At 41.1% G+C, this 23,909-nt stretch overlaps 2 protein-coding genes across 4 annotated transcripts; both read left to right on the top strand.

The window, feature by feature from the left end:
• Window positions 1-750: 750 nt before the first annotated feature.
• LOC125905416 (regulation of nuclear pre-mRNA domain-containing protein 1A-like) lies at window positions 751-11,543 on the top strand. The gene is made up of 7 exons (XM_049603367.1): window positions 751-1,160; window positions 4,417-4,546; window positions 6,102-6,208; window positions 6,361-6,455; window positions 6,709-6,835; window positions 8,756-8,931; window positions 10,660-11,543. Exons 1-7 carry the CDS (start codon window positions 1,010-1,012, stop codon window positions 10,756-10,758), a joined length of 885 nt encoding a protein of 294 aa, XP_049459324.1. The 5' UTR covers window positions 751-1,009; the 3' UTR covers window positions 10,759-11,543.
• Window positions 11,544-11,684: 141 nt separating this feature from the next.
• si:ch211-13c6.2 (uncharacterized protein LOC100000125 homolog) lies at window positions 11,685-23,422 on the top strand. Of its 3 annotated transcripts, none has more exons than XM_049603365.1 (13): window positions 11,685-12,012; window positions 12,305-12,373; window positions 14,523-14,547; window positions 18,668-18,754; window positions 18,839-18,978; window positions 19,096-19,215; window positions 19,333-19,378; window positions 19,787-20,744; window positions 20,913-21,033; window positions 22,230-22,295; window positions 22,403-22,504; window positions 22,601-22,865; window positions 22,974-23,422. In XM_049603365.1, exons 1-13 carry the CDS (start codon window positions 11,956-11,958, stop codon window positions 23,228-23,230), a joined length of 2,313 nt encoding a protein of 770 aa, XP_049459322.1. In that variant the 5' UTR covers window positions 11,685-11,955; the 3' UTR covers window positions 23,231-23,422. The 3 variants fall into 3 exon arrangements, with proteins under 3 accessions (XP_049459322.1, XP_049459321.1, XP_049459323.1); XM_049603364.1 differs by having other exon boundaries at window positions 22,598-22,865; XM_049603366.1 differs by lacking the exon at window positions 14,523-14,547 and having other exon boundaries at window positions 11,954-12,012; window positions 22,598-22,865.
• The last annotated feature ends 487 nt before the right edge of the window (window positions 23,423-23,909 follow it).

The raw sequence follows: 23,909 nt of genomic DNA, 5'->3' as shown, positions 1-23,909 counted from the left end.
TATACAGCTGTATTATGGGGAATATTATCCCCCTGAGACCCGAACTTTTGTTTGGCGTACATTTTTAATTTCTCCTAGCTATTTGAGATCAGTAGGACCTGATAAGTATAAAAACTAAACATTGTCAATGATAATAAAGTCCCAATGTCCTCAAAAAAGACAACAATAAAGTCCCAATGTTTTCCCAATGAGTTCTTCCTGATTAACAGCGTCTTAGCTTGTTACTGTTGCTTAAATTGGTCAGTCTTTTTGTCCTGGATTTTACACTCCTGTAGCAGAAGTGTAAAAAGACTGTAGTTGGGGTGTGTACATTTAGGGAGAGATTATTGTCCCGACACCAGGCCACCAGTTCTGCTGCCTGTCTTCTGCATGTCTCTACCCCACCAGTGATCAGCCCAATGACTGTAGTGTCATCTGCAAATTTTATAATGCTGATATTGGTCTGGGAGGTGTGCAGCACCATGAAGAAGGTGTACAGCAGGGGGCTTAGCACACAGCCCTGGGGGGTCCCTGTAGTTAATAACAGGACTAACCAAAGAAAAGCACAGTATTACATTGGGCAGTCTACTTGGACAGGCATCAAGGAATATAGGTAAGCTACTATTTAACTGATGAAGAGTGACAGGAATAACAGAGAGAAATTTACTCCTTTTTTTATTGTTTTGCTCTGTTTGATGGTAATCTGCTGTACCACACTCCAGTCCAGTAGGTGGCGGTAAGGCGCCTGAAAGCTGGTTTGCTAACCGCCATTAAAATCAAGGAAGAAGAAGAAGCAGACTGCTGTGGTTGCTTTGCCTGGAGCCGCACCACAACACTACTGAGAGGACGGCTGCAGCGAGTTAACATCAACAACCCCGGTCAGTTTTTACATAGGAGGAGGAAGCGTGTGTCGTCTAATGTGGATGGCTAAAATTTCTGTAGTGATTGGCTAACGCGGCAGACAACACATCTGGGGGACACGTTAAAGCTGCCTCTCCCAGTGTCCAGTCCTCCCTGTGGTCTCGTCAAGATGTCAGCTTTCTCTGAGGCTGCTTTAGAAAAGAAACTGTCCGAGCTCAGCAACTCACAGCAAAGTGTGCAGACGTTGTCGCTGTGGCTCATTCATCATAGAAAACACTCGAGGACCATTGTAAATGTTTGGATCAACGAACTGAAAAAAGGTAAGTTCGTGAAGAGCTAGCTAGTTCCCCACATTAGTCAAAAGTTAGCTGTGGCTAAAGCTAATTATCCAACTATTTCAGCTAACGTTGTTGTTAGCACGGTAACCTGCTAATGCTAACTGTTAGCTAACTCGAGCAGGTAGTTTAAAAGGTTTTGACTTACTCGCATTGTCTAACAGTGACATTAAGCTAATTCAAACTATGTTACTATATAATGTTAGCCTGGTTATGTGTTAGCCATGCTAAGTATAACGTTAACAGTAAACTGAACTTGCTCATTAGCCCTGGCACACAAGGTAATAGGAGTCTCCCAATAGTTTAGCCAACATAAGGCCCTCATACTACGTGTCACGGCCCTGAAGTGCTACTCAAGTTGACCCTTCTTATTGCGGATTTAAAGGGACATTAAGTAAAAAGCAACAGCAAACCACAGACATTTAGCAGGAACATTTAGCACACAAAGAGCCAGATAGTTCCCTCTGGAGGAGGTTGCCACATTGACCACACCAAATGAATGCTAATGTTGCTGCAAATGCAACCATGTGCAACCAAGCAGCTGTTAGTATGTTTACCACAACATATTTTAGTGGTGACAACATTAATTTTGTGTTTACAGCTTGTTCTAGTACCATTAAATGGCCAGCCTATCAGTCAGCACAGTTTGATATGTCAGTGTTTAGTTCACAACTTGTTTCTGCTCCTCCCAAGTGGGAGACCTCAGGAGTGCATTAGATTTAAAAGGAAACTACGCACATTTTTAAACTTCATACATATATTTAATTCGTAGGTAGTTTTATTCCTGTGGTCTAAGGCAATCCAGGAACACTAATGGTTTTGCCCCCATATTTTACAGGTTTATGCACACAAAAGACCTCAGATTTTGGTCACAAATTTAGCACGCTCTGTCAAAACCTGCAACATTTGTGCCGTTGTGTTGTGTGATAAAACTGTACATTTTAGTGTCTTTTTATTGTGACCAGCCCAAAGCACACCTGTGTAGTAATCATGTGTATTAATCAGCATCATGATATGCCACATCTGTCAGGTGTCGGAAAACTGCAACCAAAATGTGAGAGACAAATAACTAAGTATTTTTACCTGAAACTTGAACCTGTGAAAATGCGAGCAAAAACAATGGTTTGCGTTTAAATTTTTGTTTAGTGTAATGGTTAACATGAACAACTCAAAGGTGTGGTGTCATCAAATATAAAGTCTGGAGCTGCTACACAGGCGGTGAATTGCGAAAGATGCAAACGATGACACTGAGAGCACTCAGGGGAATGTTCTGAGTGTGCGGGTTCATTTTCTGTTTCAGAGCCGAGGACACTACAATGAAATAAAGCTAATTTGGTCAAAGAAAACAAACATTCTGTGGGTCCATCAAATCAGTCTCCCATTAATTGCGGATGTACTGTAGCAGCTTCAGACTTTATACTTAATGATGTCCTAAGTTTGAGACTTACTTCTCTGCTTTCTGGCTTTGAGAGAGCAGCTCATGTCCACAAATATTTATTTAACTTTTCAAGGCCATGGAAATAACATACTGGAGTTTTTCGAGTAGGTGGTGTTGCCCTTTAAGTCTACCTGACATCAACATTTTCTCCTTTTCTAGCCCTTTCTCTAGTTATTCCATACTTCAATCATTCTTCTGTTAATAAACACTGAACAAGTGAAATAGGTGGGTCACGTGGGATAGCAGATGGTCAATCAACACCTCAATGACAGATTCTGATGCAACTGGCCAATGCCATTCATGCTAGTTAGATATTCCAGCTACATCTATTTGGGGCTGCTGGGATATGCTGCATTTATTCTGGGATGTAAGACAACATTGGCTAGGCCAGAACTGGTTTCTCAGTAAGATTTTTCTCTTCACTTCTTTCTCACGCTCTCTTCTCTCAAGCACTAGTACAAACACACATCACTTTAGTGTGTCCTCTGAAGCCCATAACTGTCAACTGCTGAAACTGAAGGGATAAAAGATACACTGAAGTTACAGTCAGTGCAGTGTTTAAAGGCCCAGCAAGCAGATCAGTACCAGAGAAAATAATATAGACTACGTTATTGTGAACTAAAGTTCTTCTATGACTAATACTATGATTTAACACAGAGTCAAATCTTGTAAATACTTAACTCCATCAAGCAATAAAGGCTGCACCATGACAATATTTTATCGACTTTTTTCCCCCAGAGGGACATTGAACAATTAACACCTGTGATTTGCAGTGTGTTTTTGGCTCTTTGTCACCATAATAGACCAATAAAATGTCACGTCACTCTGTTTAAAACAGTCTTACACTAAAAACTGAACGTGTTGAACATTGTTGTAATGTAAGTAGTGGCCTATATGCTTCTAACAATATATTTATTTGTATTTATTTTGTATTAATGATAGATCACCAGCCATCAACCACTGTAAGCAAACGTATCCACATCGAATCATAACAATAAAATTTAGTGGGTTCACTAAATTTATTGAGTAGATGCACAAGTACATAATAGAGTTGTTGTGAATATTTTGCGAAGTAGTTGATATGTCGTATGGGTGTCTCTGTGTAGTGCTGTAGTCGTAGCTAATACTGGCACACTTTTCCTGCGGGAGCTAGTCAACAACCTAATGATATCTCAAGTGGTTGTTGTATTTTGGGAGCTTGTCTGAGGACTGAAAGGACTGTGCAGTGTTAATAGCAGTGGGGACAGAGATGGCACATTTCTCTGGAGCTTTACGTTCAGCTCAGTGTTGACTGTAACGAGTCCAAAAACAACCATGAGATGTGCACCATTACTTGTATGATGTGTCTGTGTCCATGAAGGTGATGTTGGTGGATAAAACCCTTATGAAAAGACATAAAACAAGCCATGTGATTAGAGAGTTGTAAGAAAGAATTATTTGTGTAATGATGTCCTTAAATGCCCTAACCGTTGATGCTTATGTGTATAGTTATAGTGCAGAACAAACTGTGTGAATAAACAGTTGTTATTGGATAGATGTTTGTATTTGTGACTGATAGCTGTGATTTACTGTGTTTGATACATAGAAAAAGGGGTAACTTTAATGTATAATTATCTGGCTTGGTTGGATATTACGTTTACATTTTGTCTTGTAATTGATAACCCAGATGAAAAATGAAATCAGTTATACAGTTAATAGTTTTATTGCCATACCACTGTGTTGCTCAGCTTGTAGTTCAGTCCTGTGGATCATCACCAAATTCCTCACTGTGATATGTGTATGTGTATATTTGAATGCATGCAGCTCAGGTGTCACGCAAGCTGACCTTCCTTTACTTGGCCAATGACGTCATTCAGAACAGCAAGAAGAAAGGACCAGAATTCACTCAGGACTTTGCACCGGTCATCGTTGATGCATTCAAACACGTATACAGGTGAGATTTTATATTACAAATCAATAGTGACTAGGGCTGCCATAATTAGTCGACTAATCGATGACTAATCGACTATTAAAATAATCGGTGACTATTTTAGTTGTCGACTAATTGGTTTGAGTCATTTTTCATAGAAAAGTACTATAAAAGTCCCCCAAAATACTCTTACTGCAGCTTCTTACGTTCAGATATTGGCAGCTTTACACACTCTCCTTTGACGGTGAACTAAAACCCTTTGGTGTGAGTATAAAACAAGACATTAGATGACGTAATTTTGGGCGAGACAGACCAACATTTTTCAACATTTTAACACATTTTTCGATGAAATGATTAGTCGACTAATCGAAGAAATAATCGACAGATTAGTCAACAGTGAAAATAATCGTTAGTGGCAGCCCTAATAGTGACTATGTATCTGTAAATGGCACAGGAAATATTTTGAAAAAAAAATCTCTGTACAAATATCTGAATGACTGGTGCGTCAGAGGAAAATCTCAGGAAAATGCACCGGCGACTTACCTTATGTGAGCGTGTTGTGTCTATATTTGTTTTTGTTTAGGTAGTGACGTTTTTTGATACACATCTTTGATTTCAAAATTACCAAGACAAGAAATTGTTGTTTCTGCAAGAGTCATTTTGGAAACACTAGAGAATTACAACTTAAAGGTGGAGTCAGGGATTCTGGAGAAAGATTGTCAAAATGCTCAACTCAACACCCAAACATCTGTGGCCTTTCCCCCTTTCTGTGCACAAGCACACAATCAGAAACGCTGTGGCAGGGTGGGAGGAGCTCTTCATCCCAGTTCCTCCATAAAAAAAAACAAAAAAAACATTCCTGGTGCTTTTTTTAATGACTTGCTACGTTTCTGCAAGTAATGCTTCATTAACAGACAGTTGACTAGTTACCAACAAACTGACATAGCATACAGTGATAAAAGCACAGCACTCATCACATCAGCAACATTCAGTGACCAGCCGATCTGCTCCCTCAATTGGGCTTTTCTCTCTTTGTTATAGTTTCTGACTGACCTATCATATAGCTCAGGATAGACCGTACTGAAGCTGAAGGCGCGGCAGTGATTACACTGATTTTCAGGTAAAACACTCTAAGGAGCTGCACAAAAAAACCCAGAGCGCTCTGAAAAAAGAAGCTGGGCATGGCACTTTTCCTCTAGCCGGCTGTATGCTCTCTCCTCACCAGGATTAGGAACAACTGAAAAAAAAAAAAGGCCAGCACTCAGAGAAAAAACGCGGTGTCGACACAGGCCCTACAGGTGGAGTCAAGCATTCTGGAGAAAGACTTTTGATATCTGAACTCAACAACCAAACAAATACATCCATCCCATCAGTTCTCCTTCAGAAGTCCCACTTTACTGTTCTTCTCGCTGTCATTGCCTCTCTCTTTACACATCCATGACCTTTCCCCCGTCCTGTGCATGAGTACAGCACAACAGTGTTGTGTGGCTCAGATTTCTTTCAGTGCAGACACAGGACATACAGCTAGCATACTAGGACATATTCGCTGAAGTGTATTGTCTTGTGTTGTCCTGTCCAGAGATGGCGAGGAGGGCTGTAAGAAACAGCTGGGTCGGGTTTTGTCAATCTGGCAGGAGAGAGCTGTGTACGAGAATAACCTGCTAGATCAGCTCTCACAAGTCCTGTGTAAGTTTACACATCATGAACACTGCTTACAGCAATAAGCTAATGTAGCTACTTATGCTCCAACCTGCAGGTTTAAACCTTGCTAGCTTGGTTTTGTAAGACTTCCCTGCATGGTTTACTATGGTTTTCTGTTTTTGTCCCATAAATCCTAGATGGAGAAAAGAAGGCAAAGAAGCGGTCGTATGAGGAGATCCGACCAGATGTTGAGGACTTTGCTTCACAGAGCTCCCCAGCCGAGCCCCCACAGGTGATTGCCCACACAATCAGTGAAGCCATAAATACAGAGTATTGATGAAATATACTCTTAAGCACAGTGATACTTTTTACAGTCCATAGAGCTGCCTCTGGATTGATTTGTACTATAATACTTCCTTTCTCTGCAGCCTCTCCAATATTGTTTGTATTCGACACTTAAGCTATGATTACTCTTAATTTTACCATTCATTCTCCTTTTAACTTCTCTCCTTCCTTTTCCTGCTTATAATTCTCCTCTGCCTCAGACAGCGGAGTTAATCCGGGCTCTGCAGGAGCTGGAAAATGCAGCCTCTGGTGATTCAGTGCTGCGTCAGCGCATCTCCTCCCTTCCTGCAGAGGTGCAAGACACGTCACTGCTTCACAGGATCACAGGTAGGAGGCAGGACGAAGCATACTTTCGTATACTGTGTGTACACACACACTCACACACACAGGTCTGTTTGATAGCTCATTGACACGTGTACTCATTAGCTAATAAAGTGATTAACCCTCTGACATTGTTGGAACTGCCGGCAATCCCGGCCAACATAGCTGTCTTTAAGGGGCTGAGGTGCTCTCAATTTTTATGCTATACAATCTAACACATCCATTTGTATCAACCGTGTCATGCTAGTTTGTCAGGAAAGGCTAAATAGAGCTCAAAAGTTATGCAAAACTTTTGCGAGGGGAAAAACTGGCAGGGCCATTTTCACAGGGATTCCTTGACATTTCACTTCAAGATATGTGAATGAAAACAGGTTGAGTTTGAGTACCCACAAGCCTCACCTTATGGACATGCCCACTTAATACTAATCCCATACAGTTTTTTTGCATGCGGTATAAATCTGTTAATTTCACCTTCTCTAAGAATAGTGTATTTGATTATCTCCGTATACTGGAGTCCCCCAAAAGTCTTGTAAATGTATAATTTTGGTAACTGGAAATCTTAAGACTCTTGTGGATTAGTTAAACCAGATTTTATTCATGTGGTATGATGTTAGTCCCTGTAGTTATTTTTTGAAACTTGACCTCATTGTATAAAATTACCTCTTGTGATCACTAGGATAATCACAACCTCATGAAACTGTACAGTCACAAACTCAAGACCTCTGGCACTCAGAGGATGTATGGCTTTCATAGGTATATTGATAATAATGAGGTTTCTGAACAGTTTCTAGAACAGAAGTGCTTGCCTCATACGAAATCACAGCATGGATGTTTCTCAAGCTGTTCGTGTCTTAATGTGGTAATTTAGTGGAATGTTCGGCCGTTAAAGAAAAACAAAATTCTGCTCAAAAATTGTTAAATTTTTTGTAAATCTGTGTCGGACTATGAACCAACATCTGCTGCATCAACTTCGGAGACATAATTGAGCATGTGAATTTCCATCATATACTTCTCTCATAATGTTCTAAGTCTCTGTCTCTCTGAATTTGAACAGTTTGAATACGTGCGTAACCACAGCACAGTGTTTCTTACAGATTTATGGATAGAAAAACTTGAGACACAGTGCGGAGCTGCAACTGACTTAATCCTCAGGTTCAGATGATGTATACCGCTTGTAGAGGCTGAGCCAACGCTTTAAGCCACTGACATGGTGCACCTAGGATGACTTAATTGATGTGCTGTTATTGTTCGTCTGATGAATTAAAGTCTGAGTCAAACTTGCCGGTTGAACACTCCGTCCATTTATTTTCCATCACAAACCTGTCAGTGTCCATTCAACTCGGAACACAAGACCAGGCAAAGAAAGGTTCCTACTATATATAGTGAGGATGACCGCTAATTACCCCATAACACCTGATACCCAGTACAACATATACAGCATACAAAAATAATTCATGCATATTCTTCTTCTACACCACTTCTATGTGGCTTCCATTTTATGTTTGAATTGCTGTCTCCCTCTAAAGATCCCCTGCCCCCCTGAGAGAAGACAGAAACAGGTCTCAGAGGGTTGATGTCATTATAGTTCACTGATGGTCTTTGTATGAAAGCCATATCCTCAAGACTGAGACAGCATGTCAAGTCATTAAACCACTTTGACACACTGTACATTTGAAGGCTACGGAGCATAGAGGCCCTTCCTTCACTTCAACAAACAAACTGAGCAGGGCACTAAAACTGCACAGTTATAAAGGGCTATAATGCCTCCATCTGCCACAGGAAACAATGTTTGATTTGCCTGTGATTATACAGCAGCTAGTTATAATACCTGTTTTAATGGATAGCTGAATGACCTTCAGCTGAACCCTCCAGACTTGACATGTTTAAACACTGTGCCTTGCTCTCTGTGTGCTTTATGTGCTTCAGATAAGGAATCAGGGGAGCGGCTTTCTCGGCTGGTGGAGGAGGCCTGCATGTTGCTAGCAGACTACAGTGGCCGCTTGGCAGCAGAGATTGATGATAGGAGGCAGCTCACACGCACACTAACGGTCTTCCTCCAAAGCCAGAAGGACGGCCTGACCCAGAATGAGCAGAAACTCGAAGTGCGTAAATCACTTTTTTCCTTTCAATCACTGTACGTCTGGTCTGCCTCACCTCTGTGTCACCATTATTGATTCTTGTTGTTCATCTGTGTTGTGTAGCCATGTGCTCTGACTTATTTTGAATTAACATTTCTATTCATGTATTTCAGCATGTTGCATACTTCTGCAGACGGTCTGTTGTGTTGCTGTAGATTTCAGTTTGATTGTCAGGCCTGTTAGTGTTACAAGCAGGAAAGATTCTTAATTAGTCACACTCAATACCCAATTTTTCTTTTTAGCCTTTGTCATTTAACTCAGTTCAATCTTTACTCACTGTAGGAAGTATCCTACAAGGTAAGTATCGACCTAAATACTAGATTACAGATTTTCTTGTTTTCTGATAGCCATCCTTTTTATTTTGTGTAACTGTCCAGCCTTTATCCACAGGATACCAAGAGGATAAAGTATTTCATATATGTATCGTCACACAGTCAAGTCTTTTGCAATAAAAAAATGAAAATAAAAAATAAAACTTGATTTTGTGAGTGCTTTTATTTTGCTGCAACACTTGCAGCTCCTGGTGATTCATGCATTGTACACATTTTCAATGTCAAATATGCTCTTTAACAGCAATATTTGTTCTTTTTTTGTAGTAGTGACATTCAGTAAATGCTAGTTACACATTAAAGGTTAAGTTTAGAGCTCAATTCATTACAAGTCATAGATGTGCTGAAAAAGAGGAAACCTCAGAATGTCATTACAGGTCAAAACAAAACCAAAACTTGGAGGAGACAATCTTTTTTTTTATCTCTACTTTTTTGTCATGATGTGCTATTAATAGCATCAAATGTAATTTTTCACTTGTGATTCATACTGAACTTGGTGAGGAGACATGCCGACATGAATCAGCTGCTTGCCAAACACAATAAGCACTTGCATGCTGCAAAGACGGAGCAGAGATGAAACATTTGAGTGACACTACATGTTACCGTTAAAAAGTGGTGCATATATATGATACATAAATGGCCTGTTCTCTTGCTGACATGACCTTTGGATAATGTGTCAAAGCCATTGTTTCTGTGACATGTTCTTACAGTCTAACGGGCCCTAGGATATGACACAGTAACCTCTGCAGTTTTGCTGGTTGTCTTTACTTTGAGAGTAAAATAAACCCAAATACTATAACCCTCTCTGCTTGGTATAGTCACAAAATCAGTTGGAGGAAGAAGGTTTTTATTTTGAGGATGGAAGTTCAAGTAAATCATGTAGTGAGGTATCCATGAAGCCGGGCCTAGTAGTGATACAGTTCAAATCTCATCATAAATTTAGTTATTTGAAAGATTTTAAATGGGTTGCACGCTGAACAGCCAAAAAGTAATAGTTAAATATGATGAAACAACCTCTTTTTATAAATGTGGTGGTGCTTTGAAATGAGTCTTAATTGTGGGGAACAATACAACATGTTTGATGGAGGTATTTGGCCAGAAATGCAAACTTGTGTCATTAAAGTTAAGGTACTTTAGCTAACGCCACATCCTGTGATGCATCATGCAATACAAAGTTAAATTAATGACAAACTTTTTTCCAGTTTTATGCAGTCTACATATTGAATCAGATTCTCCAGTTACATTTTGTCAGTACCCTTTAGGCCAGAAATTACCGTTGAGACTGTTAAAACATTCACGTCACTCATTCAAACTCAAAGATATCTGAGCTCTGATGAACCCTCTCTGCTGTGGACTTTTTCAGGAATACAAGCGCAAACTGGCGAGGGTGACCCAGGTCCGGAAGGAGCTACGTTCTCGTCTGAACAACCTTCCGGGAGGACTCTACAACTCTTCAAACTGACTCAAGTTCCTGACCTTCCTGCTACTGAAACATCTCATGTCTCTTAGATATCTGATCAGTGACATTGCCACGCTCTTCTGTTCTTTATTTTGGAAAGTGTCTGTGTGGTGACCTGTGGTTCTCATCTGTCTTTAACAGATTATTTATCCACATGGCTTTTATTAACAGAAATGTCCTTTTTGTTTTTCCTGTCAGTGCGGTCATCTCTTTGTGCTCTGTGTCATCAGCACAGTGAACAAATTAAGATTCATGTAACAGACACAGGCCCGTCATGCTTTGGCTCCATTTTAGTTTCACAGCTTTGAAGTGTCATAGGTGATGCTGGTGTGATATTTTTGTATTTATAGTGACTTAAGATAATACACCAGAAGATATCCCTTTATCATTCATAATAATTTTCAGTGTTTTGGATTGCTGTCATAGAGGGGTGTATAAGCCATGGGTTAGTGAGTGTACATTTTGAATTTGCATGTAAATATGATGGGAGTCACACCTGTAAGTGCTTATGATTGTGAAATGGTCATTCAGATAAATTACTGAGGTATCTCTGTACCCCGATATCTTCATAGTCACTCAGACCTCCACTATACTGAAATAAGGAGTGAAAGTCCGTTGTCATGTTTACTGTATGCTTCATAGTTTTATCCTTGAGTCTACTGAACGCTGTGCAGATGCCTCACAGAGCTTGATCGGAGCCCCAGTTTGCAAAGCCACACTTAAGCTGTTTGTTTTTGTACATATAAGGGAAATTCTTCCTTGAACCAAATAAACACAAAATGACCTAATCTTTCCAGTCCTGTGTGCAGTGTGTGACATTATGGTTGATGCATGTGGTAGTCCTGGCCAACAGGGGGTGTAAACACATGTCCAGCAACGGGATCGGAACCAAAGATAACCCCGCTCTTGTTTCCTGCGGGCAACTGTCCACAAGCACACAGGAAGTACTCATTATTAGCATTTCTTTTACAATTTTCGTTGTAAACAGAAGCAGCAAAAGACAATACAGCACTCAAAGTATATAGCAACACAAACGCTAATTCGGTAGAAAGCTAGCACGATAGCACAAACTGCTTGCCAACATCCATTAAAGTATTAACTACGTTAGCATTAGCTTGGTTGCTCTTGCTAGTTAGTTAGCTAACTTACTAGCGGTTTCTTGGGAAGTGACCGTGAACGCGAGTCATAAAACATCCAACAATGGACAGCAATCTCGAAACACCGTACGAAGAAGAGGATGAATTTATTGAATGCACGGTAAGCTGAGCTAGTGAACGTTTGCTTACATGCACCTCTTGAGATTGGTTGGTTGAGAAACGTAGCATGGCTTTCGCATTGGCTTTAGTGTGTGACCTTAAACCAAGCTATATCTAATGCAGCTGCTGCGTTATACAAATAGATGTTTCTAATGTTCTGTTCACCTCATTTATAACGTTAGGTATGATGATAGTTAGGCTATGAATAGCTAATATAATGGCAGCTGACTGTGTATCATACCATCACACTCAGCTGTGACACTCATTGATTCATGTTTTCTCTTTGAAACTAGATCTGTGATAAGTCCATAAGGGGAGAGACCCTGTACAAGATACACCTGACTACACCAGGACATATAAAGGTACACAGCACCATTTACTGCTGCAGATAAACTATGCAGTCTGTGGAGTTTTTACTACTCTAGCTAAAACATAGAATGATTTAGACCCATCGATATATGGTCAAGTTTTTTTTGCCATGGTCACTTTTTATTCATTCACAGGTTCAGGATTACACAACAGGAAACAAGGAGCATCCAAAAGTGATATTTCACTATCCTTTCAAGTTTTGCAACATCTGAGGGCCTTTTCAAAGACCTCTCCAGTGTTTTATCTCTGATTTACTGACCGCTTGTACATCATGAGACCTTACCTCTGCCAGGCAGACGATGCATCTTGGTATGCCAAAGTTAAATAATACGGTGGCACAGTAAGTACCAGATCTGGGACAAAAACAAGCAAGGTGTCCACATTTCCTCTTGGTCAGATTTGAAGTAGGAATTCTGTGCACATCGGCATCCTGTTCATGTGCTTTCATGGTGTACCCTGGCTACCATGACTGATTAACTGTGAAGTGTTCAGTCGCTTCTTTAGCAACAAGCAACTGTTGTAAAGTCTGCATCTTGGCCAGTCTGGAGGAGTGCCGTGTCTTTGAAGAGTGCACCTTGCAGTAAGTTTATGGCACATGAAAGAGCAGCACATTATTAACATATTAAGGTCAGGCTGACCTATACGCTTTGATCTGCATTTTCTTTATGTTGTCTAAAGTAGTGAAGCACTGTCGCCTCACTGCAAGAGGGTTCCTGGTTCGAAGCCAGGATGGGGGAGTCCCCCTGTGCGGAGTTGGCATGCTTTCCCCGTGTCAGCACGGGTTTTCTCCTGGTACTCCAGCTTCCTCCCACAGTCCATGCAGGTGAATTGATGACTCTAAATTGCCTGTAGGTGTGAATGTGAGTCTGAATGGTTGCCTGTCTCTATGTGTCAGCCCTGTGATAGTCTAGCGACCTGTCCAGAGTGTACCCTGCCTCTTGATCAGTGTCAGCTGGGATAGGCTCCAGCCCCCTTGCGACCCTCAAGAGGATAAGTGATTACAGAAAATGAATGAATGTCTAAAGTAGTCACATTTGGACGAGTTGTAACGGACACAATGTTTTGCAGGAGCAGCAGGTTTCCTGTTTTTGAAAAAACGTGCTGTGCAGCTGCTCGGCATCACCAAGTGTTTCCTTTCAATTCTAAAGCAGCTTATTGTTTTCTGGAGGTCCTCTCATATAGCTTAACCTGCACTTTTCTTGGTCCACACCAGTCAACTACTAAGACTCAAGGCAACAACAATGCAGCTTTTTGCTACGGATGTTTCTTACACCGCACTACAGGAATGGTGGTTGATGTTTCATTCATGACAACCAGAAATCCTGGAAACAAGAATATTGGGATGATTGGAGCTTGAAAACTATCTCAAATGGAGTCTGGCCATCTGGTCAAATGATCATATTCTGTCATTCTGTGGAACAGTATTTCTTGAGAGACCTGTTGGCAGGTGCTTTAGTGGTGTCACATAGAGGTCATCTTCTGCGAGGGTCATCTTCTGCGAGGGAGCCAATCACAAGAGACTACAGATTTATGTGTTGGTGGAAAGGTTTGACAGCTGACTCAATACTTTCACTTTGTGCTGCTGGAGAGCCAGGCTTGGAAGACAAATATTAAGCAAACATGGACAAAACCTTTAAAACTGAGTATTACAGATGCTAACACGTTATCCACGCTGTGCAGCTACAGGAGCTTCCGTCCTTGGCCAGTGTCTACACTGGATGCGCTCAGACACAGTGCTGGTGTGTGGTCAGCCATATTTTTGCAGAGCTAACTGCCCAACACACAATCACTGTAGTAATGCACGGAAGCAAAAGTTGCCTCGTCATTGAGCCACATCTTTTGGACGAGTTAAGGAAAACTATTCTGCTTCTCTCTCCATCCATTTTCACATTAATTGTGGTCTGAAACAGGTAATAAAGCCTTCTCTGGGGAAGGCAGCTTAAGAAATGCAGTTATGATTAAATAATTAACAAAAACCTTTACTGCACTTCAAGTGAGCTGTGGTTTTGATCAACAATTATGTTCTGAAAATATGTTTCCATTATATAACCCTTTCTCTGTTTGTAGCAGTGGTGAACCAGTGTCTTGTTTACCCAGCACTGATTGACTCAATTTTTATTGCTTTCCTTTCGTTCCTGACAGAAAGAGGATGCCATTGTTGCTTCAGGTAAGTAGACTTCATCTTCAGCCTTGTCATTTTGATCTGTTCTGGCCTTGAGTATATTTGCTGTCTACTCTGGCAGGTAATTCAGTCCACCCACAAAGGTAACAGCCCGATTTTAATGGACAGCATTTTAGTTGAGATCCATTAAGGGCTGTGATCTTCTAAGAATGGATATGAACTTAAATCAAGTCAAAGGACACGTCATCGGTTGGACTCTTATCGTACTGTATTGAAAATATGTGCCTGTGCTTTATAGCAGATAAAAAGAACTTCAAATTCCGATCTTGATCTTTTCGCTGTACAGCCAAAAGTATGTCTACACACCTTGATGTACTTTTTGTCTGAGGCTGTTTTCATGCTTTGGCTGAAGCTTCTTACTTCCAGTTAAGGGGCATCTTGACTTACCTGCACAAAGCCCTGACCTCAACCCACTGAGCAAGTTTGAGATTAAAGGGAATGCCAACTATGGGCCAGGCCCAACATCAGTGCTGGACCTCACTAAAGGCCCAGACGCACCAAACTGAAACCGAAAACATGAAAGAACCAGTGGTGACAAAGGCTGGCTTTTACGTTGCCTCAGGTCGCCTGTGCATAGGCCAAAAAGTCGCATCTGAATACGCGGCAAAGACTACAAGCCAATGGCCAACTAGCACGTACATTATGTGCCTGTGTGACAGAAAATAACTCTCCATAGCAGCAGGTGGTGATATTCTGTATTCGTCATTATAAAAGGGGAACTGGAAGACCAACAGGATGGCTTCAAGATGCCAGTTAACCAGTTAGCACATTAGCAACACAACCCGATGCTGAAAGAACAAAGGATATTTACCATGTGCTCATGAAAAATAATTCTGAACTGTTTCTGCTAAAGAGCTCAGTGGCTAAAAAAAACGAATCTTACCTAATATAACAAGTTTGTTTTGATCTCACACCCTCTTGACTTTATCTGGTGTTTGCTTTCCTCACTTTGGTTTCTCGTGTCGTGCACATAGCTGAATTGTCAATCTGAGTGATTTCATTCAGATGTGCTCTGCTGTCTTAACGCAGATTCAGCATACTGAATTGTTTGAAAAAAGACCACAGGGGCCAACAAGACCTGACTAGTGCCAATGGTGCCGGACACAATGCAAAAACTAGGTACACAGATGCTTACCAATGGCCCGACATCGACACTGGGCAGCAGCTGACCATTGGCCTGGTGTGTCAGGGCCCAAATGCTCTTGTGGCTGAATTGGAGAAAAGTTTTGTTGTCAGGTTACCAAATCTTGTGGAGAACCTTCCCAGTGCAGGCTGCTATAGCAGCAGATTAATGCCAGTATTTTTGGAACAAGATGTTGATATGCAGCTCAGTCAGTTTGCAGAGAGAAGAGTGCCCAACGGCTGTATCAATCCACATGTGATTGCCAGACTAACGCAAGTCTTGTAATACATTATGTACAGAACTGGCACATAGTTCTGGGTACTGAAACTAGCCAAAGCTAGCCAGAACACAGCTGACTAGAGCTGATTGTCACTTCAAATGTTCACATGGATGGCCAGTTGTTTATGGTGGAGGACAGGCATTCCACTGTGTCATGAGCAGTGAGATGATTGCCCATGGTAGCTGAGTCATGAGAGTGGTGCATAAAATCCTTAAGCTCAGGGGCTTCTGCTGTGATCCCAGTGTGCACTGGGCTTCTGTGAACGTCTTGTATAGTAATCAGTCACTGATTGCATATGAATAACTTCAATTTGGGCTGACTGGCTCACGCATTTACCAGCAGGAGAGAATGGTTATAGAGCCATCACCTTGTCTGGATGCGGCCTCAGATGCAACGACGCCAGGGACTTGGATAGCAGGTGAGCTGGGCTTGGCTCTCTGTGAACTGGGCCGGAGAGAAGCCTCCTCTGCTGTGTGCCCTGTTTGGTCAGTTTAGAGTTTCTGAGCACAACTGGTAGGCTTTGAGAATGCCCCTCATTTTCTTAATGGTGCGGTCTGAAAATATATATGAAGATCCCTGTTTAGCTTTCTGCACAGGGAGATGTGTACAGTTTTAAATCCGCACAAGTTGGCTACGTTCATCAGTGACAAACTTCTTCAGAGTTTGATTTGAGACCTGTGGTTGCCCACTAATTGAGAGTGTGCCCACTGCTGGTGTCCTTTGAGTCAAAAGAAATGTAGCTCAATGACTCATCATTCAAATGTGTGTCACTTGAATGAAATTGGGCAGCACGGGCACACATGTGCCTACACGGCTGCCCAAACACTTAATGTAGCCAAATTCGGCAGCTACATTAATCATTGGTGCTAGAACATAAATAGTGCACCAAAATACGGAACCATCTCTGTGGTTCAACACAAAGAAGGATGTTAAGGGTAACTGTAAGTCACAGATGCTTGTGCCAGTGCATGCCAGTGTGCACAGCATATGGAGTGCAGTCCTGCACATCAAACAAGTGGACAGTTCGATCCAACTTCCTGTTGGGAGGTGGATTCAAAACAGAAAAGAAAAAGTACGTTCAGCTCCTTACATGTAGGGCTGGGCATGAGTACTTGATACCTTAAAGGTATCGACCTAAATAACCCAGTACCAAGTAGTACTGCAATGTCTCCAGTCAAACGATACCCGCATACGATCCTTATTGCGCCAGGGGTCTGATCCCCGACTGCAGACTTTCTGTTGCAGTTGTCTGTTCAACTCTGCCCAGTTAGCACAAGCTAACACAGCAGCAGTGGCTAACATCCAACACCAAGCCACTAAAAGGTCACAACAAACTCACTGAAATGACTCACCTTTGTCATTAAACCCTTTATTAACCATTTGGTAACGTTTGTTGCTCAATGCTAACGGTTAGCCCTGTCAATGTGTGTGCAGCCGGGCGAATTCTCACAATTGTCCTTGGCATGGAGCTCACACTTGCGCAGCAGCAGCCACAACCCATACAGGCTGTAGTGTGGTGATGTCAAGCACGGTGTGTTTGATGGAGGTGGCAGTGCAGCATGCGGTGATGCCACTGAAATGTTCGAAAGTATGGCTGTACTACATGCCACTCCATTCACATTATTGGTGTTGAATGAAGTACTGTATTGGTATTGGTATCACTTTAAGGATACTGGTATTGGTACTGTTTTTTTTTTTTTTTTTTTTAAACGATACCTAGCTCCACTCGCATGTATAAAAGAAACAGCCACAAAATGTTTTCAGACTCCAGTGCATGCTTGCTGATGTGCAGCCTCTGGAAGCATGTTCCAGTTTTACCTGTTGAACAATGTGTTCAAATACAGAAACTTGGACTTCTGTTTGCTGAAACTGGGCGAAGAACTGTGGCATGCTCATACTTGGAGCAAACCTACATTTTTTGCAACCATTTTTGGGAATTTATTTATCTTGGGATGGTAGGAAAAAGTTATTTTTCCTCTACTGTTGGTAATGTAAGTAACATCACAGGAGACCAGGGTCGTAATGCCTCCCTGGTCACTGTTTATATACCATAAAATCGTCTTGGTCAGTATTTCTTTACCTGAGGAGATTCACACAACACCGCCAAAGAATCTCGAGATAAAGAAGATTGCACCCCATGTTTGTTTCAAAGAGACGACGTCCTTGATGATGTAAGTAGAGCTGAATGTGAGGACTGAAGTGTTCAAAGGTGAAATTTTGGAGATCATACATGTATGGTTACTCATTTGCAGTAGTCAGATTTATGATCTTAGGAACCCTTTTGGCTGCAGCTACAGTGACACAGTGTACCTCCTTTACTGCTATTGGTCTGTCATATATGCAGGGAATATGGGATCATTCACTAATTAGGCTTGAGGGAGATGGTTGTGACATCAACTGCATGTTGAGGAAATTCATTTTGCAAACTCTTGTGCGATGATACAGTGAATTGTAGCTATACCTAAAACAAATAAATGACATGAAGGTAATGGCACGTTGCACTGGTGTTTGTACTGTTCTGTAATCTCACCAGCAAATGAGGTCATCTCACAAATGATATGGTATGGGATAGACAAAATGCATTCTACACTTAAGTTAGACCTTGCGTTGTACATATATACAGACATACTTTGTGATCTTAAAATAATCCTCTCTGTTGTAATGTTTTCTCTTCTCTAACTACCAGTGTTTGGGTTTCTCAGGGCATGCTGTCAGAAAGCAACGTGTCCCGATATTTGAGGACATTGTACAATATCTGGATTACATGAAGCTTGATGAGCCAATCATCGGTGAATAACTTGATACAAATTTTTAAACAATTTTCCATGTAAATTTTATCCCAATCCAACTAATTTACTGCCTTCATTTCTCAGGTTTGGACTTTTTGGATGAACTGCCTTGTAGTGACCCACAGTCAGGCCCCAAATACGCATGCAGGCTGTGTAATCAGAACGCCAACCTCTCAGAAACGGTCCGTCATGTGATTGGACGCAAACACCGGCAGAGATATGTGGTAAAGCATTGTGAACATTGTCACAGATTTCCAGTGGTACTTTTTGAGTGCCTGCTTCTGCTTTTAAATTTAGTGGACAAAACAAAGTGAGAATGCCTTTCCTTTGTGTTTATGTAGGAGATTAAACGGCCAGACTTGGTGACCTGGACTAAACAGTCAATAATAACCCACGGAGGAAAGATCATACGAGCCAAAGCAGAGATTATAGAGAGACAGGATGGACGAGGATGTCCAACGGTGAAACATACAGATCTCAGTAACCAGACATGTTGAATATGATTAAGACATGTACTTTTAAAATCCTAATTTCGAGAATAATATATTGATTGTGCTTACTGTTTTTTTGTTTTTCAGAAACTGCCGAAAAAGAGGACAGAAGGCAGATTAAACATCACAAGAGGTACAATCATAGTGTGAATTCTGAGTATTAATAGATATCGGATAAGACACTGGCATGGTTACATACAGTATTTCCTGTGTTTGTGTTGTGTTTTTTCACTTGTCAGAGTGAACAAGTCAGAGTTGCACCAAAAGTTTAAAAGGATAGATGTTAGAGTTTTTAAAAAAAATGTTTTTTATCAGTAATTATAGCCTGACCAATACTTAATTTCAGATTCACAATCTAGTTTATTGCCTTTAATTCTTTGTCAGAAGAATGCTAGATTCCCTAATTTCACCTGCAGTTGAACAGTTTACGAGTCATATGGTTGAGGGCCACTACAGCTGTAAGGCACTATTGATAGAAAATATTGTGAGCCTATACAATACTATATTATACCGGAGATATGTATTTACTTCTGTTCCCCAGTTCCCCCAAGGCAGAAGCAAAATTGGGACCGAAACATCCCGAAAATTTCGACCCAGCGAGTTTTACCGCCACTTCTACCAGAACTCAAAAACTATAAGGATAAGCACTCTCAGCCAGGGAGGTATTCCTCAGGATACCCAGATACACCCTCATTCCATCCAGAAGACTCTTACATGTTGGACAGAGACAGACCAAAGCAGCGACAGGATACTTACAGTCATGACCACATGGAAGATAAGCCGCGGAGGGCAGACTACAGGGAAAGTGATTCATACAGAGGAGAGTATATGGACCCTGATTATCGTATGGAGTATGAAGATGAATATGTTGAAGATCCACAAAGAAGAGCCACACCCAAGCCAGGTGGTGTTCCCACGTATGAATCAAGGGACGAGATGCCCCGTGGCCCCGTAGAGTATTACCCAGAAGAGGCTCCTCCTTACAAAAGGTCCTACCCAGAAAGAGATCCACTGAAGGAGTTCTACTCTGAGGAAGTTCGGCGTGGACGAGTTCGCTCTGCTGAGCGCCAGTCCTCGCAGCCGGTTTTCCCAGAAGATGATGAACAACGGTGGTCACTGGACAGGGAACCTGGTAGATATGACAGTATGAATAGAACAAGCAGGCAGGGGTCGAGTGAACCAGAGGCCAACAGGAGGAGCTTTCCCACACCTGTGGAGAGTGACCGGTCGCGTGACCTTGTGTTTGGTACGAGCAAAGATTATTGTCATGGGATGAAAGAACCATATCAAGTGGAGGCAGATGACGTCCCTGGACCAAGCAGATCTGGACCCCTTAACTCCCAGAGACGAGTGGAAGTTACCAGGGCCATATCTGACATCCCGGAGCCATTCAGGCGTTTCCTGAAAGGCCCCACTGCCAATGAGGACCACGGTAAAAGAAAAAGAAAGAGTCGCTTCTCTGATGCCACTGTAGAGGAGCTGGAAACGACAAAGGAGATGTGAGTGAACCTGTATCTGGTTGTTTATCTATGAAGATTCCTCTCATTGAAACTGGCTGACTGATACCTTCTTAAAAAGTGTTTTATATTGTTTGAGTGAATGCTTTGGTTCTTTATCTTCTGACATCATGTCTGTTGTTTATGAACATGTTTGATTTCTGCTTTAAGGTTCAGTGATGAGTATGGACCTCCAAATCCAAAATTTGGCCATTGTCTGCGACCGGTTAGTGCACCACTGAGACCTGAAAGCCAAGGACCACAGTATCCTGACTTCTACTCAGAATCACAGGTAGTGAATCATAAAATGTAGCTATATAATGTGTTGTTATTAACTAGTAACCTACCAATCTGTCATACTTCTAACTAATCTAAAAAAATGTGTTCACGCACATAGGATGTGTGTCCTTACAACATTTTTTTTCACTTTTCAAGTCAATGAAATTCAATTTTATTATCACATATTTCAGTTTACCTCAGAGGGCTTTACAAAATATGACACCCTTTTTCCTTGGACGCTCTCAGTGGATAAGGAAAAACTCATGAAGAGCTGTGTGTGGGTTTTGTTTTTATGATAATATCTTGATTCAGTGTCTGGCAGATGTGCTCCCACAAATGGCTTTCTGTCTTTGTTGTGATAGTTTTTTACTGCCATATCATACAGCTCAGGATAGACAGTAAAAGAGTGACAGTGACGACACCAGCGCCTTTCTGAAAAGTTCAGAGATTTTCAACTAGAGGTGCTGGGAGCGGACTCACAAATAGGTTGGAGCACTCTGAAAAAATATGGGCTTCCCGAACCCCAGTAGGGGTCGCCAAAGCTTCAGAACATTTCATTAATTTCTTTGAGGAAAACTAAGTGAAAATAAAAGTTTAGATTATTATTTAAGATTTAAACTTTAGGAACCTGATAGGAGAAGGGCACATTGAAGACCTGAACACAAGCAATATTCGCAGAGCCTTTACTCTCTGCTAAACAGCCTTGTTGCACATTAAAAGTATTCAGTTACAACGATCAAAAAACTAATAGAACAATGGTCAAGCATCAAGAAGAAGGAAACACTGTTTGTCAAAAAAGAAGCTGATTAAGTATGTATGATTGTTTAAAACAACAAAACAAAGAATCATATAAAAGTTTCCAAAAATATCTCTGATGCAATATTCACATGAAATAATTTGCTCAAAATTTATCCAAATAGTTGTTTTGCACAAACATCCTGCAGTTATTGCATTCACTGTTTGGGTAAATAGCACAGTTTATCAGTTGTTCTGTACTGTTAGTGATATGAACTGAATACAATATGGAATATACATAAAATATGTGACTTAGGGGTCGTCAGTTTACTCATTGATAGAAAAGGGGTCCCTTGAGGAAAAGTCGGGATGGTTGGGGGTGCTCAGAAAATAAAAATGCTATGTGGACATTCAGTCTTCTGTTGTTGTAACTAACTGTTGTAATGATGTCAAACCTGTTGTCCTTTTTTTAAGAGCCCTCATCATAGTGAAAACTACCAAAGAGGAGACTCTGAGTCAGGGGGCGTCTTTGATATACTGGTAAGATTGTGAATTTGTATTTGAAACTCACGTAGCAGTGATGAGTTTGTCATGCATCCGTTCACTGAAGGGGGCATCTCAACTTTGTCCTTTTCTCTGCTCACTAGAATAACATTGAAATTGAAAATGCAGAAGAGGCTGACTTCCTGAAGAACAAACTTTGCAACCTTCTGAAAGAATTCAAGAGCAAAAAATCGGAGAGAGCTGCGGTATGTTGCCCTGCTCACTCTTTCTATCTGAACATGTAGTTAAAATCCCTGCACTGAAAAATGATTTAAAGAAACATGTTTTTGTTGCTGTAGCAGAATAGCCAAGGTCGAGCAGCCATCCCCAAAGACTATGACAGCTTAAGCCCGGACCCAAAGCTGTCTCCAAGACACCAATATGACACACCTCTCAGGGAAGATTTTGACCTCAGACAAGCCGAAGACAGCTACTATAAAGAGGATCACAGAGGAAGAGGCTGGCAGCAGCATGAGCATATACCTGACGAGAGGAATACCACCATCCCAGAATACCACCATCCTGTACACGGGGAACCCAGACAGTCAAACAGAAGCCGTTATGAAGGTAAATACACACTGTATAATGTATGATATTCTTCTGACTCCCTCTGTCAGAATAAAGCTGCATTTTTCCACTTCCTTTCATTCAAGCTTTTTCCTATTTTTCTTTCAGACGTTTTTGGGCAGCACGGGATGTCTCGGATGCCTCATATCACCCGTCCAGATGAGCCAGACCCTTATCCTGAAAGGTTTCAAGAACCCAAGCACCCTCGTGACTACCAACCTGCCGACAAGGAGTTTTTGGACTCCCACTCTTATTCACCTCCGCTCCATGTGGAACGAGGACCCAGGATGGACAGGGGCCCTCAGTACTCCTCCAACCTGGATAAAATCACCTCCACCCTACTGGAACTTGTAAAAAGGAAATAATAGTCAAATTTCCATAAAAGTTCTATAAACTTAAAAACCATACATTTACTGAGATTCTTTGATTTGAAGACATAATTTGATGTTAAATTTTCTTCCATCATGTCTGTTTTTTAGGTTATTTGCGTTTGACACTTGTGAATTTAGTTCTTGAAAAATACTGAGTGTGTATGTAAACATTAAACCATTTTTCAACTGCAGCTGTCATGTCTTTTAATTCTTTGTATCACTGTTATAAACCAGTTGTAATATTTCACTGCAATGTTAGTTTTTAACTGTGCAGCAAATGTAATAAGGTTCACTTTGATTTAATTGAACGCAACTGATGTTTTTAGGGTACTTACCGCCGATATGTGTAAATCATGTGGTCCATTAAGGGAGCTTAATAAAAAAAAAATATTAAAGCATTTTGGTGCTTAATCCGTCATATCAGCTCTTCCTGTTATTATAGCAGCATTCATTTACTTTACTGTATCACCATACACTGTAATTTAACAAAACTGTCATGTAAAAATTGTAATAATTATTTCTATCAGTCCACTTTTGCTTTACTGAGATTAGTAATACTTTGGGGCTTTATATATATTGACAATATAGCCCGCATCCATTTCAGTTTAGCAAATTTAATAATAAACGTCTGATTAAATGAAGAGCGGTTCGTTACTGACGCCGTTGCTCAGGG

Source organism: Epinephelus fuscoguttatus, linkage group LG17 (genome assembly GCF_011397635.1).
Source record: "Epinephelus fuscoguttatus linkage group LG17, E.fuscoguttatus.final_Chr_v1".
Lineage (NCBI taxonomy): Eukaryota > Metazoa > Chordata > Actinopteri > Perciformes > Serranidae > Epinephelus > Epinephelus fuscoguttatus.
The sequence above is the reverse complement of the archived record's forward strand: the minus strand, read 5'-3'. Positions and strand labels throughout refer to the sequence as shown.

Coding starts and splice junctions, on each gene's coding strand:
- LOC125905416 (XM_049603367.1), top strand. CDS start 1,010: ATGTCAGCTTTCTCTGAGGCTGCTTTAGAAAAGAAACTGTCCGAGCTC. Junction 1,161..4,416: donor GATCAACGAACTGAAAAAAG/GTAAGTTCGTGA, acceptor GAATGCATGCAG/CTCAGGTGTCACGCAAGCTG. Junction 6,836..8,755: donor ACTGCTTCACAGGATCACAG/GTAGGAGGCAGG, acceptor TATGTGCTTCAG/ATAAGGAATCAGGGGAGCGG.
- si:ch211-13c6.2 (XM_049603364.1), top strand. CDS start 11,956: ATGGACAGCAATCTCGAAACACCGTACGAAGAAGAGGATGAATTTATT. Junction 18,979..19,095: donor AACACCGGCAGAGATATGTG/GTAAAGCATTGT, acceptor GTGTTTATGTAG/GAGATTAAACGGCCAGACTT. Junction 22,866..22,973: donor AAACAGAAGCCGTTATGAAG/GTAAATACACAC, acceptor TTTTTCTTTCAG/ACGTTTTTGGGCAGCACGGG.